The 13335-nt window shown below is 46.1% G+C and overlaps 1 protein-coding gene across 9 annotated transcripts in view; it reads left to right on the forward strand.

Annotated features, from left to right (window-relative positions):
* The window catches only part of cnot1 (CCR4-NOT transcription complex, subunit 1), a 30036-nt gene that overhangs the window by 14193 nt on the left and 2508 nt on the right, over positions 1 to 13335 (forward strand). For 2 of the 9 annotated variants that reach the window (XM_085281415.1, XM_085281416.1), the window contains exons 17-42: positions 336 to 486; positions 687 to 885; positions 967 to 1095; positions 2479 to 2603; positions 2711 to 2997; positions 3088 to 3165; positions 3317 to 3566; positions 3744 to 3884; positions 3976 to 4155; positions 4369 to 4485; positions 4575 to 4685; positions 4811 to 4888; positions 5228 to 5405; positions 5702 to 5856; positions 6077 to 6373; positions 6467 to 6607; positions 10108 to 10212; positions 10364 to 10483; positions 10744 to 10938; positions 11104 to 11246; positions 11369 to 11477; positions 11681 to 11850; positions 12191 to 12422; positions 12509 to 12757; positions 12852 to 13015; positions 13131 to 13248. In XM_085281415.1, the coding sequence (XP_085137541.1) occupies positions 336 to 486; positions 687 to 885; positions 967 to 1095; positions 2479 to 2603; positions 2711 to 2997; positions 3088 to 3165; positions 3317 to 3566; positions 3744 to 3884; positions 3976 to 4155; positions 4369 to 4485; positions 4575 to 4685; positions 4811 to 4888; positions 5228 to 5405; positions 5702 to 5856; positions 6077 to 6373; positions 6467 to 6607; positions 10108 to 10212; positions 10364 to 10483; positions 10744 to 10938; positions 11104 to 11246; positions 11369 to 11477; positions 11681 to 11850; positions 12191 to 12422; positions 12509 to 12757; positions 12852 to 13015; positions 13131 to 13248 (4222 nt within the window). Of the gene's footprint in view, positions 1 to 335; positions 487 to 686; positions 886 to 966; positions 1096 to 2478; positions 2604 to 2710; positions 2998 to 3087; positions 3167 to 3316; positions 3567 to 3743; positions 3885 to 3975; positions 4156 to 4368; positions 4486 to 4574; positions 4686 to 4810; positions 4889 to 5227; positions 5406 to 5701; positions 5857 to 6076; positions 6374 to 6466; positions 6608 to 10107; positions 10213 to 10363; positions 10484 to 10743; positions 10939 to 11103; positions 11247 to 11368; positions 11478 to 11680; positions 11851 to 12190; positions 12423 to 12508; positions 12758 to 12851; positions 13016 to 13130; positions 13249 to 13335 lie in introns of all 9 variants that reach the window. The other 7 variants (XM_085281418.1, XM_085281422.1, XM_085281420.1 and 4 more) reach the window with 7 other exon arrangements.

Consider the following 13335-nt stretch of genomic DNA (forward strand, 5'->3'; position numbering starts at 1 on the left):
ATTTCCCTCGATGCCAGGTTATGAAAATGGCGGTTGTGATTTTCGTGAACGTGCTGCTTTCACGACTCATCTCTCAATCAGTAGCATGCACTCTGGTGACATCGCATTTCAGTACCTGCTCGGATCACTTGAACCTCGGCCGAGCGGGTACTATTTTAGCACCAGAGACTGACTTAGTGGAAAACTGTGGCCAGTTGATCCGAGTAGGTGCTAAAGGAAAAGGGGCTTTTGTTTGATGCTCCTGGACTTTTGGAGCTTCGAGTGGAGCCCAACGCTGGTTCGATGCAGTGTAACATCTGTCTTACATGTATGTTGTTTTTGTTTTAAATCCTTAGCAGTGTATCCCAGGAGTTGTCTGAGACTATCCTGACGATGGTGGCTAATTGCAGCAATGTAATGAATAAAGCCCGACAGCCACCACCAGGTGTAATGCCAAAGGGACGTGCCCCGAGCACCAGCACCCTAGATGCCATCTCACCTGTACAGGTATCTTGCATATCACGTCTTTTGAAATACATTTTCATGATTGGTTTTGTGGATGCTAATTTTGATATTAACACTTTTATAAAGTGTACAATGTTTTGGGTTTCTGTAACAGTTCTGTCATGTTTTCTTTTACTGTAAAAAGCTGACGTTAGTAGCTCTGTTCCATTCCTGCCTGCTTAACTTTATGTCCCTTTGTTTAGATGGACCCTCTGAGTGGCATTGGCGGTTTGAATTTGGGGCCCTCAGCTACTTCCCTCAATCCAAGCATAAGTTTCCCAACCCCAGTGAATACACCTTTCAATAATCCCCAGTCTCCAGCAAAAGCCTTTCCACCACTTCCCAATCCTAATCCCAGCACACCTTTTGGGAGCATTTCCGGCCTGCCCTCACAACTCCCTGGTATGACCTCAGGTTTTTGTATTTCAATCCAAACATGCTATAAAGTGTGAAGCAGAAAAGTGACATTATTGTTACTTCCAGGTCCACTGGGCACGGGCATCGGTCCTGGTCTAGGGATGCCAGCAGGGAGCACTGATCCTTTTGGTCCCAGGAAGATGAGCACACCGGGCCTGAACCCACCAACCTTTCAGCAGAGTAAGATGAAGGCCTGTAAGTGGTGGTGGTAGTGGTGTGACTGAGAGCCCCGCCCCGCGCTGCTCAGCACTGTATTTCCTCTGCTTTTGACAACAATCACTTACTAAAGAAATTGGCTTTCAGGGCACTTTGTCTGCCGCACCAAAACGTTTCCTTAACGTGAGATTTTATTCCTGAAACAAGTTAATTGGTGATTTGTTTTACATAAAATGATTGTAGACTTCAGTGTGAGAGGAAATACAGATCAGTCTTCCATTCCTTGTCTGCTTTTGCTGACAGCCCCACTTTAATATTTTTCAGCTTCTTCAACATGACGTAATTGTCTACAGTACTGAATTGTTAGAGGCCTCTAAGATGAGGAGACACTTGTTTTCTTTCATCCAGTCTATAAAGACGAACATGAATGATTGATGTTGGTAGGGCTGTTCGATACAACGATATATATCGGATGACGATATAAAAACGTCTGTCGTTTCATTTCACGCTATCGTTTGTTTCGTGGTGTCGTAAAATAAACTGTTTACAGCAATATTATTTTCATCGTTCTGATGTCACTGTAGTGGCTATATTCATTTCTTAAACTTCTCTCTTTCTCTTATATTTAATATAACCACACTACGGACGGACAAGCGCCTGTTTTTATGCGTTGTCGTTAGCAACAACGACGGTAACACCATCGCGTGTCCGCTTGTTAATGTTCCACATAAACCTTTCACAATAAAGCTCAAGATCCTGTTGAGACTTTTCAAAATAAACTGAATCATGTGAAAGAGCAGATTATTTACGGATGAGAAGTAAAAAAGAGCCGCCAGGTGCTAAAAAATAGACCTTAGACTCAAACGTTAGAACAGGCTTTTCCCCGCAGCACGCCGTGTAATAAATACTCACAAAGAAAATGTCGGCCGTTACAACTTGTGTCTAAAACTGTGTCGTTTCATGCATCGGTTAAAACACTCGACTCCAGCTACACGACGCCCAGCTGGAAACACTTCACGCAGGTCGAGCTGCCCGAGATTCACAGACTTTACAGAAAATGTTACGTTTGATTTTGGTCATATCGCGCAGCCCTAGATGTTGGTGTTTTAAGGTTAACGGTGAAAGAAGTTTTCTCAGCTGTTATTGACCTCCAGCTGTCGCCTGTACTTTGGGCTGAATCAGGTCATTCAGTTTCAGCTGTTGTTGTTGTGTTTGCTCGCCTCTGTAACATTTCCGAAAGGGCCCCTACGGGAATTTTTATTTTCTTTTTCTTGTGTGTGAAGAAATTTTAAACAACACAAACAATGTGACTTGCGTGTTGTAGATAAACCAAGACACTTTTGTGTTTTATTATAGTGAAAATGAGTGCATTCTTATTCATTGTTGGACTTAAAATGATCACTTATGCTTTTCTGTTCCCAGCCGACCTTTCTCAGGTGTGGCCCGAAGCAAACCAGCACTTTAGTAAGGAAATAGATGACGAAGCAAACAGTTACTTCCAGCGCATTTACAACCACCCACCTCACCCAACCATGTCTGTGGATGAAGTGAGTAGTTACATGACATTTTTTTCTGCGAATATCATTCCTCTTCAAATAGAATCCTTTCCACACTTGTCAAACAATTCATATGTGATGTCATTGGACTCATGCAGGTCTTGGAAATGCTGCAAAGGTTTAAGGATTCTACCATCAAGCGGGAGCGAGAGGTGTTCAACTGCATGCTTCGAAACCTGTTTGAGGAATACAGATTCTTCCCCCAGTACCCAGACAAGGAGCTGCATATCACTGCCTGTCTTTTTGGTGGAATAATCGAGAAAGGTCTCGTCACTTACATGGCCCTGGGTTTGGCCCTCCGATATGTTCTTGAAGCCTTACGAAAACCGTACGGATCCAAAATGTATTACTTTGGAATTGCTGCCCTAGATCGGTTCAAAAACAGGTACTAGCTTTTTCTTTTGCAAAACAAGTGTAAGTATAAGGCGTTATGTTACAGCTGACATCTCTTTTTTTTTTTTTTTTTCTCCCCTAGGCTAAAGGACTACCCTCAGTACTGTCAGCACCTGGCTTCAATTGGTCACTTCTTGCAATTCCCCCACCATTTACAAGAGGTAATCAGGTTTCCTTAATTTATTTGTGGTGATCCTTTTTCTGTTATCAGCATTCATTAAGTTTTACTTAGTTCTCTCTCTTGCTGGAGAGAGAAGCGCGCCTTTGATTCAGCTAAATTAAATCTGTCGCTCTGCATCTTCAAATATCCTGTGTGTGCAGTATATTGAGTATGGACAACAGTCACGGGACCCTCCAGTGAAGATGCAGGGGTCCATCACCACACCTGGGAGCCTGGCTCTAGTACAAGCCCAGGCACAGTCGCAGCAACCTGCCGGCCTTAAAGCCCCACAGCCAGGCCAGCCCAGCACCCTCGTCACAACCACCACGCCTACAACCACAGCCTCTAAGACGTCCACGATCGCAAGGCCGACAGCCACTAACTTCAAGAAGGATGTGCCTGTGAGTTCAGTTTTGACCGGACACCATGCGGCAGCATAGAGAGAGAGAGAGATATATCTAGATATAGATGCGCGCGCGCGCGCGCGCACACACACACACACACACACACACACACACACACACACACACACACACACACACACAATCATAATAAATAGTCTCCGTTCCTACCTACAGCCCTCCATAAACACTACCAACATTGACACCCTGCTGGTGGCTACTGACCAAACGGAAAGGATCGTAGAACCTCCGGAGAATGTCCAGGAGAAGATTGCTTTTATTTTCAACAACCTTTCTCAATCCAACATGACTCAGAAGGTAAAGACAAAGAAACAAAATATTACTGCATTAGAACAACCTTAATAATCAAAGATGCTGTTTTTTAAAAGCAGAACATTTCTTTTGTCAGGTCGAGGAGTTGAAAGAGACGGTGAAAGAGGAGTTCATGCCCTGGGTGTCTCAGTACCTGGTGATGAAGCGAGTCAGCATCGAGCCCAACTTTCACAGCCTCTACTCGAACTTTTTGGACACACTGAAAAACCCCGAGTTTGTGAAGATGGTTCTTAATGAAACCTACAGGAACATCAAGGTAGACTTAAAGACGGAATATTTAGTTCAGTGCAATGTTTGACACCTCTACCAAAAGTCGGATTGAGCTCTGCTGTCTTATTGCCAAAAACTTGCCTAGTGTGATGCGCTTGTAGTTACGTTTCTCACACGTCACATTATTATGTTGGGTAAACTGGTTTTGCTCTGGTAAACTGTCATCCTTTGTAAAGTACTTTTCCCCTGCGTCTTTCAGGTGCTTCTGACCTCAGACAAGGCAGCTGCCAACTTCTCTGATCGCTCCCTGCTGAAGAACCTTGGCCACTGGTTAGGCATGATTACACTGGCCAAAAACAAGCCTATCCTTTATACAGTAAGAGCATTTTATTACTTGCTCTGTAAAATTATCTGCTGGTTTTTGTGCTTCAGAGTGGCCTAATTTTTATTTTTCCCCTCTTCTAGGATCTAGAAGTAAAGTCTTTGCTACTGGAAGCTTATGTGAAAGGCCAGCAGGAGCTGCTCTATGTGGTTCCCTTTGTGGCCAAAGTTTTGGAGTCCAGCGTGCGAAGCATGGTGAGAAATATAGGTGTACTTCTCAGTAGACCCTAAGCAGTATGGCCCATATACCAACTTTTCTATATATACAGTGGGGGGAAATGTCCAAACCACTCAGCGTGATTATATTTTTGAGTCCACAGGTTTTCAGACCCCAGAATCCTTGGACTATGGCCATCATGAATGTTCTCGCTGAGCTGCATCAGGAACATGACCTGAAGGTAATAAGTTAGCCTTGTGTGTTGCTATTTAGAAAACACATCTGGATTTGTACCGTAGTCTTAAACTCCAGTCCGGTTGTTTTACATTTACAGTAACAACAGTGGAGCTGCCTCCCATAATTCCTGTTTTTGATTGGATGCACTGAGTGATATTTAACAATTAAGATTAAATGCACAATGATGCATAGCAGGATGTCTTATCACTGAAAACTGCACTTGTCTAAACCGTCATTATCACTTAACGTCATGAATAAAATTACAGTTCAAGTGACTGACGTTTCCTTAGGTAAATAAAAAGGTATCAGAAGTTCATTGCTTCCATGCTTTTGTTTACTACAGTTGAATTTGAAGTTTGAGATTGAAGTTCTGTGTAAGAACTTATCTTTGGACATCAACGAGCTGAAGCCAGGAAACCTGCTGAAGGACAAGGAGAAGCTAAAGAACCTCGAGGAGCAGCTATCGGCACCAAAGAAGGAGGCAAAACCTCCAGAGGAGATGCTGCCAGTCTCTACTGCAGGTGATCATGTTATTCCTCTTTAAATTGTCTTTGTAGTTTAAACATCTCAAATGTTTGTTTTTGTCATGTAGAAACAAAATGCATTACTTCTGTTACGTCTGAAACTTGAATAGTCTTGTTTTGTTTTGAATACTTGAACATGTCAGAATCTTATTGTTACTTGTAATCTTGTCATGTTGGGGCCATCACTTGTCCTTTGAGAACACTTTAAGAAGCTCGTTGGTTTTTGTGTGCTTGCTGTTTGTTTTGCCTTTTCTTGTGAGTTTTTTAATCAAATTAGCATTTTCAACCAACAGGAGACTTTGTTCCATTTGCAGCTCCTCCCTCCACCCCAGCTGCAACCACCACCACTTGTACAACGACCGGGCCGCCCACCCCGCAGTTTAGTTACCATGACATCAATGTGTATGCATTGGCAGGCCTGGCTCCCCACATCAATATAAATGTCAACGTAAGTATAAAGACTGCGTCATGATTTTGGCGTCTGAGCAGAGTTGTAGACTGTTGCAGGATTCTATACACTTCAGCTATGCACACATGAAGCTACGCACGCTAGACGCCCTCAGGGACCTGATGACACCGAGAGTAACTAATTAATGAGTAATCATTTCATGTGTTTGGATCTCTTCTTAGTAGTTTCTCTCATTCTTGGGCTGCTCTTGTTTTCTTAGATCCCTCTGCTGCAGGCTCATCCTCAGCTAAAGCAATGTGTGCGTCAGTCAGTGGAGCGTGCCGTCCAGGAGCTGGTGCACCCTGTGGTCGATCGCTCTATCAAAATCGCAATGACGACCTGTGAGCAGATCATCAGGAAGGACTTCGCTCTGGATTCTGAAGAGTCCCGCATGCGTGTGGCTGCGCACCATATGATGAGAAACCTGACTGCTGGCATGGCCATGATCACCTGCCGTGAGCCTCTGCTCATGAGCATTGCCACCAACCTTAAGAATAGCTTTGCTGCAGCTCTGAGGGTAAGGCCTCCACGAGGGTGTGTATTTAAATTGCTAGTTTACAGAAGAAAGAGGAAAAGCATGCATCAAATAACAAACTTGTTTTCCTTTTAGGCACCAACACCCCAACAGAGGGACATGATGGAAGAGGCTGCAGCCAGAATTGCTCAAGACAACTGTGAACTTGCTTGCTGTTTCATTCAGAAAACGGCAGTGGAGAAGGCTGGCCCTGAAATGGACAAGAGACTAGCCACGGTAAGACTTTAAAGGGGATTAACCCAAAAGGCACAAATACAAATCTACTTGGATTTTCATGGAACTGATCATTGGCCTATGGCCCAAGTTGGAGTGGTGAATACATGTACCGTATTTTCACGACCATAAGACGCACTGTACTAAAAGGCGCAGTCTCAGTTATGTGTGCCATTACTGTATTTAACACACACATAAGGCGCACCTGATTATAGGGCGCATACAAGTGTGCGTATTTAAAAATAAAGCGGGAGCAAAACTGAGTTTGGTACTCACATTTTTATTACCGGTAATAGTCATCAATCAAACCCATCAAAGTCCTCATCCTCTGTGTCTGAATTGAACAGCTGTGCTAAATCTTCATCAAACATGCCAGGTTCACTTTCTTCACTGTCAGAGTCACTTTCCGTGCGGTGCGGCTCCTCGGAAATGATGCCGGCTTTTGCGAAAGCTCGGACAACAGTGCCAGCAGACATGTTAGCCCAAGCATCTACAATCCATTGGCAAATTGTGGCGTAACTCGCCCGGCGCTGCCTTCCACTCTTGGTGAAACTGTGGTCTCCATCGTTCATCCATCGCTCCCAGGCCGCTCGCAGCCTTACTTTGAACGGCCGGTTCACAGTGATGTCCAGCGGTTGGAGTTCCTTTGTCAGGCCTCCTGAATGACAGCAAGCTCACAGTCATCTTGGTGGCTGTCTATGTTCCCCCCTCTGCTAACCCCACAGCTGCATGTGACACTATCCACTCTGCCATAGCTCGGCTACAGACTCAGCACCCGAGTGCCTTTATTGTGATCTCGGGTGACTTCAACCATGTATCACTGGACAATACACTACCAACATTCAAACAATATGTGGACTGTCCCACCAGGGGAGAGAAAACTTTAGACTTACTGTATGCTAACGTCAAGGATGCATACAGCTCCTCCTCCCTCCCCCCACTTGGTAGGTCAGATCATAACCTGATTCACCTCACCCCCCGCTATGTGCCAATTGTGAGGAGGGAACCTGTGACCACCAGGACTGTTAGGAGGTGGTCAGAGGAGGCCTTAGCAGAACTACAGGGCTGTTTCGAGGTGACCGACTGGGAAACACTCTGTGAGCCTCACGCCGAGGACATCAATGGGCTTACTGAGTGTATCACAGGCTACATAACTTTCTGCACCGACTCCATTGTTCCAGCTCAGACTGTTCATTGTTACCCAAATAACAAGCCGTGGGTGACTAAGGACATCAAAGCCCTCCTCAACAACAAGAAGAGGGCTTTCAGAGGGGGCAACAAAGAGGAGGTGAGGAAGGTCCAGGTGTTACTAAAGGACAAGATCAGAGAGGCTAAGGACAATTACAGGAGGAAGCTGGAGTGGAAACTCCAGCAGAACAGCATGAGAGAGGTGTGGAGGGGCATGAAGACCATCACTGGATTCAGGCCAACCAACAGCAGGGGAGCTGAGGGAGGTGAGAATAGAGCCGACGAGTTGAATCTGTTTTTCAATAGATTCGACACCACAGTGTCTGCTCCCACCCCCACAACCTCACCTGCAGTCAGCCTGGAATCCAGAGCCACACCACTGTGCCAGCCTCTCTCTTCACATGTTGCCTCCTGTGAGATTCCTGACACCCCTCCCCCACCCATCACCTTCACTCAATACCAGGTTGAGATGCAAATGAGGAGACTTCACTCAGGCAAGTCTGCTGGACCAGACGGAGTGAGTCCCCTTGTCCTCAAGGCCTGTGCCCCCCAGCTGTGTGGAGTCTTTCATAAACTGTTTATGCTGAGTCTGAGTCTGCAGAGGGTCCCGGTGATGTGGAAGACATCATGCCTCGTCCCTGTACCAAAGACGCCTCGTCCCAGTGGCCCCCAGGATTACAGGCCCGTGGCACTGACCTCCCACATCATGAAGACCCTGGAAAGGCTCATCCTGGACCAGCTGCGACCCATAGTAAGACCACATCTGGATCCCCTTCAGTTCGCTTATCAGCCTCGTCTCGGAACAGAGGACGCCATCATCTACCTGCTCAATCGTGTACACCTATCTGGACCAGCCGGCGAGCACTGTGAGGGTCATGTTTTTTGACTTTTCCAGTGCTTTCAACACCATCAGGCCGACCCTCCTGGGTGATAAGTTAGCAGCGATGCAGGTGGATGCTTCTCTGGTGTCCTGGATTGTTGATTACCTGACAGGAAGACCACAATATGTACGTCTCCCACAGTGTGTGTCTGACAAGGTGATTAGCAACACAGGGGCACCACAGGGGACTGTCCTCTCCCCCTTCCTCTTCACCCTCTACACCACAGACTTCAGCCACTGCACAGAGACCTGCCATCTTCAGAAGTTTTCTGATGACTCTGCGGTGGTTGGATGCATCAGCAGGGATGATGAGACAGAGTACCGGGCTGTGGTCGACTCCTTTGTCACGTGGTGTGAGCAGAATCATCTGCAGCTCAACGTGGCAAAGACCAAGGAACTGATCGTGGACTTCAGGAAGACCAGGAAACACTTGACCCCTGTTTCAATCCAGGGGGTCAGCCAGTCTTTCATCATTTCCTCATCCATCCAGCCCTTTTCATTTGCTTTAATGATGATTCCTGCTGGAAACTTCTCTTTAGGCAAAGTCTTTCGCTTAAAAATCACCATAGGCGGCAGTTTCTGTCCATTAGCATGGCAGCCAAGCACAACAGTGAAAGAAGACTTTTCATACCCCGTTGTGCGTATCGCTACCGTGCTGGTCCCCTTCTTCTCCACAGTGTGACTCACCGGGATGTCAAAAGTGAGCGGGACCTCGTCCATGTTAGTGATGTGGCTGGTCTGGATGTGTTTGTCGCCGATGTGTTTGCTGCAGTAGGAGCGGAAGATGGCCAGCTTTTCCTTATAATCCGCTGGAAGTTGCTGCGCTACCGTAGTCCTGGTCCGGATGGAAAAATGGCACCGTTTCATAAAACGAAAGCACCAAGACGGACCTCCTTGGAAATGTTCAATTTTTTATTTCTTCTGCTAGCGAAACTGCTTTTAGTCGAATGGTGAAGTCGAAACGCTTCTCCCGCTCGCTCTTTGCTCGATGATCCACCGCTCGAGTCTTTCCTCCAACTCTGGCCACCTCGCCTTATGTCCGCGGAAACTCAGCTGCGTCTTCTTGACCTGTCGGAGCTTGTTTTCCATGTTCCTCCGCGTAGCTGATGGCCTTCAGTTTAAACTGTGCTTCATAAGCGTGTCTCTTTGCCATTTTCAGGGTTGTTAAAACAACGATGTTCTGCATAACGCACATACCTGTTCTTTTATAAACAATCAACGCCCACACTTCACCCTTTAGCGTTCTCATGGTGTTCTCTACTATGTCCTCCTTACAACACACAGGGCGCACTGCGCTATAGGGCGCGCCGCACTTTTTGAAGAAAATCTAAGACTTTTATGTGCGCCTTATAGTCGCGAAAATACGGTAGCTTTGTAACTGTGTAGAAACGTTTAAGTCAAATTTCCTGACATTGTTTCCTTTTTACTCTTCCAGGAGTTTGAGCTGAGGAAGCATGCACGCCAGGAGGGACGTCGCTATTGTGATCCCGTTGTTCTGACTTACCAGGCTGAACGTATGCCAGAGCAGATCAGGCTAAAGGTGAGGTCACTGTAACATGCTAGTTTTATCTTAAAACGCACGATTAACAATGGAAACCTGCCCTGAATTTGTATTAATTTGAAGAGATGCAACAAAAAGAACTCATAATCTGTGGATACAGTCTCTGAGTAACGGTGTGCCTGTGCTGCAGGTGGGAGGAGTGGACCCTAAGCAGCTGGCTGTGTATGAGGAGTTTGCTAGAAACGTTCCAGGTTTCTTGCCAAGTAATGACCTTTCCCAACCAACTGGCTTCTTGGCTCAGCCCATGAAGGTACGTTTATTTTCAGGGACCCACGCACTCATCCCAAACACAAGAGCTGAATGCTGAAAAGTACCACAGTGTTACAGAACTGATAACATGTTTAGAAGTTTATGTCCTGCAGGTTAGAGTAGCATGGAGAGATCATCATTTATTATTCTGTCATCATTTATGAATATTCAGTGGATGAGTTGCTCAGAAAGCAACATTTAACTAAATACTTCTTGTCTTGCCGCATTTAACTCAAACTTTTTTTCCCCATGTTATCTCAGCAACAGGCATGGGCGACGGATGATGTTGCTCAGATCTATGATAAGTGCATAGCAGACCTGGAGCAGCATCTTCATGCCATCCCTCCAGCGCTTGCCATGAACCCTCTTACCCAGGCCTTGCGGAGCTTGCTGGAAGCTGTGGCTCTGGCTAGAAACTCCAGGGATGGCATTGCAGCGCTTGGCTTGCTGCAGAAGGTGGGATAACTAAATGTTGCTGGTTTAGTTTTGGCTCGTAGACGTCTTCCGCACAGTAGCTTCTCGTTTTGTGCATACTTAGAAGCAGTTTATAGAACTGATGTCGTTTTGTCTTCACAATCGCTGTTAGACAGGTCAGGTCTTAATGCTCATTCCATCCTCCAGGCTGTTGAAGGTCTTCTGGATGCTACAAGTGGCGCCGATGCCGACTTGCTGCTTCGCTACAGGGAGTGCCACTTGTTGGTGCTTAAAGCCCTGCAGGATGGACGTGCCTATGGCCCACAGTGGTGCAATAAGCAGATCACCAGGTGCGTCTATGTTGGAACAGTTTTTGTGCAGAATGGGATATCCTGCACCATCCTAAAAGCTATTGTAACATTTTCCATGAATCTGTTAAATTTAGTGTCTCTGACTTGCTTCATGTTCGCAGGTGTCTGATTGAATGCCGTGACGAATACAAGTACAACGTCGAGGCGGTGGAGCTTTTGATCAGGAACCATCTTGTAAATATGCAGCAGTATGACCTGCACCTAGCACAGGTACACACATTTCTACTTCTGTGGGTAGTGTCTTTGTCTGTTCACTGCCATTAACTGGTCTTCACATCTGTTCTGTAAGTTGGTGAAATAAAACTTCTGGAGGCATAAACATGCTTTTTCTGATTGAATCAGTTTCCTTTGCTGTTGGTTGCTCTGTCAATGTGTTTTTAAATTAACAAAATGTTTTCCCCTCCTCCCTCCAGTCAATGGAAAATGGACTGCACTACATGGCGGTTGCATTTGCCATGCAGTTGGTGAAGCTGCTGCTGGTGGATGAACGCAGTGTGAGCCACGTCACAGAAGCTGACCTCTTCCACACAATTGAGACTTTGATGAGGACCTGTGCGCACTCCAGAGCTAATGCACCTGAGGGGTAATGAACCACAGCAGTTTTAATTCATTAGAAGTGGAATGATTATAGCTACAATCTGAAGCTGGAGATTAACCTTCAGGGCTGCTTTACAGCTCCATTGGCCAGTTTTATGATGCTAGTGCAAAATCTTGGTAGACGGTAATGTTTCCCTTTGCTCTGTGATGGCATTTGTTCACTGCGCTTACATGTGTTTGATGTTCAGTGATCTGAACATGTGTTTGTGGTCTGCTCGTCTGAGGTGGCAGACCCTAGCTTGACCTTTGCTCTGATGGCATGAGTAGTTCTGGAGGTGTAGTGTGCTGAGACCTGATTCCTACGCCCTCTACCACCTTGTTTCCAGGCTTCCCCAGTTGATGGATGTGGTTCGCTCCAACTATGAAGCCATGATTGACCGGGCCCACGGTGGACCCAACTTCATGATGCACTCTGGGATTTCACAGGCGTCAGAATATGATGATCCTCCAGGCTTGAGGGAGAAAGCGGAGTACCTCCTGAGGGAATGGGTCAACCTGTATCACTCCGCTGCTGCTGGCAGGGATAGCACCAAAGCTTTCTCTGCCTTTGTTGGCCAGGTTTTTATCAGCATTTATTAGTTAATGGGAATGATTAAAAAGTAGTACTGTTACTCATGTTTGCATCCCCGTTTTCTTTTTCCTAGATGCACCAGCAGGGAATTCTGAAGACAGATGACCTGATCACTCGCTTCTTCCGGCTGTGCACAGAAATGTGTGTGGAGATTAGCTATCGGGCACAAGCTGAACAACAGCACAACCCAGCAGCCAGTGCAGCCATCATCAGAGCCAAATGTTACCACAACCTGGATGCCTTTGTGAGGCTCATAGCCCTGCTGGTGAAACACTCTGGAGAGGCCACCAACACAGTGACAAAAATCAACCTCCTCAACAAGGTGCACCCACATCACACTGAATATTATTCTGATATATCATTTATAGCCCAGTTTCACTCATTTTCATTATGGTATAACCTTAATATCTCCACAGGTGCTCGGTATTGTAGTTGGCGTGTTGATCCAGGACCACGATGTTCGTCAGACTGAATTCCAGCAGCTGCCGTATCACCGCATTTTCATCATGCTGCTGCTGGAGCTCAACGCCCCTGAACATGTCCTGGAAACCATCAACTTCCAGACACTCACTGCCTTCTGGTAAGTAGTCGCTTTTTCTGAAGGGCCTCGTCCTGCCGAGAAACTGTAGTTCGGCGAGTTCTTGTGATGTTTTCTTCGGTCCATGTGGTCGTCCAACGTTTGCCTTTATCTGCAGCAATACCTTCCACATCCTGAGACCCACCAAAGCACCTGGGTTTGTGTACGCCTGGCTGGAACTGATTTCTCATCGCATCTTCATTGCCAGGATGCTTGCACACACCCCGCAGCAGAAGGTCTTTAAGGAGAAATCTTACATAAATAACATCACATGGCTGTTTTTGTTTGAATAGTTTTTGAATATTTGTTCTAAACCGATGCTG

The sequence above is a fragment of the Mchenga conophoros genome, linkage group LG7 (assembly GCF_057382185.1).
Source record: "Mchenga conophoros isolate Kocher_MC1m ecotype Shallow Benthic linkage group LG7, M_conophoros_male_GT1.1, whole genome shotgun sequence".
Taxonomy (NCBI): Eukaryota; Metazoa; Chordata; class Actinopteri; order Cichliformes; family Cichlidae; genus Mchenga; species Mchenga conophoros.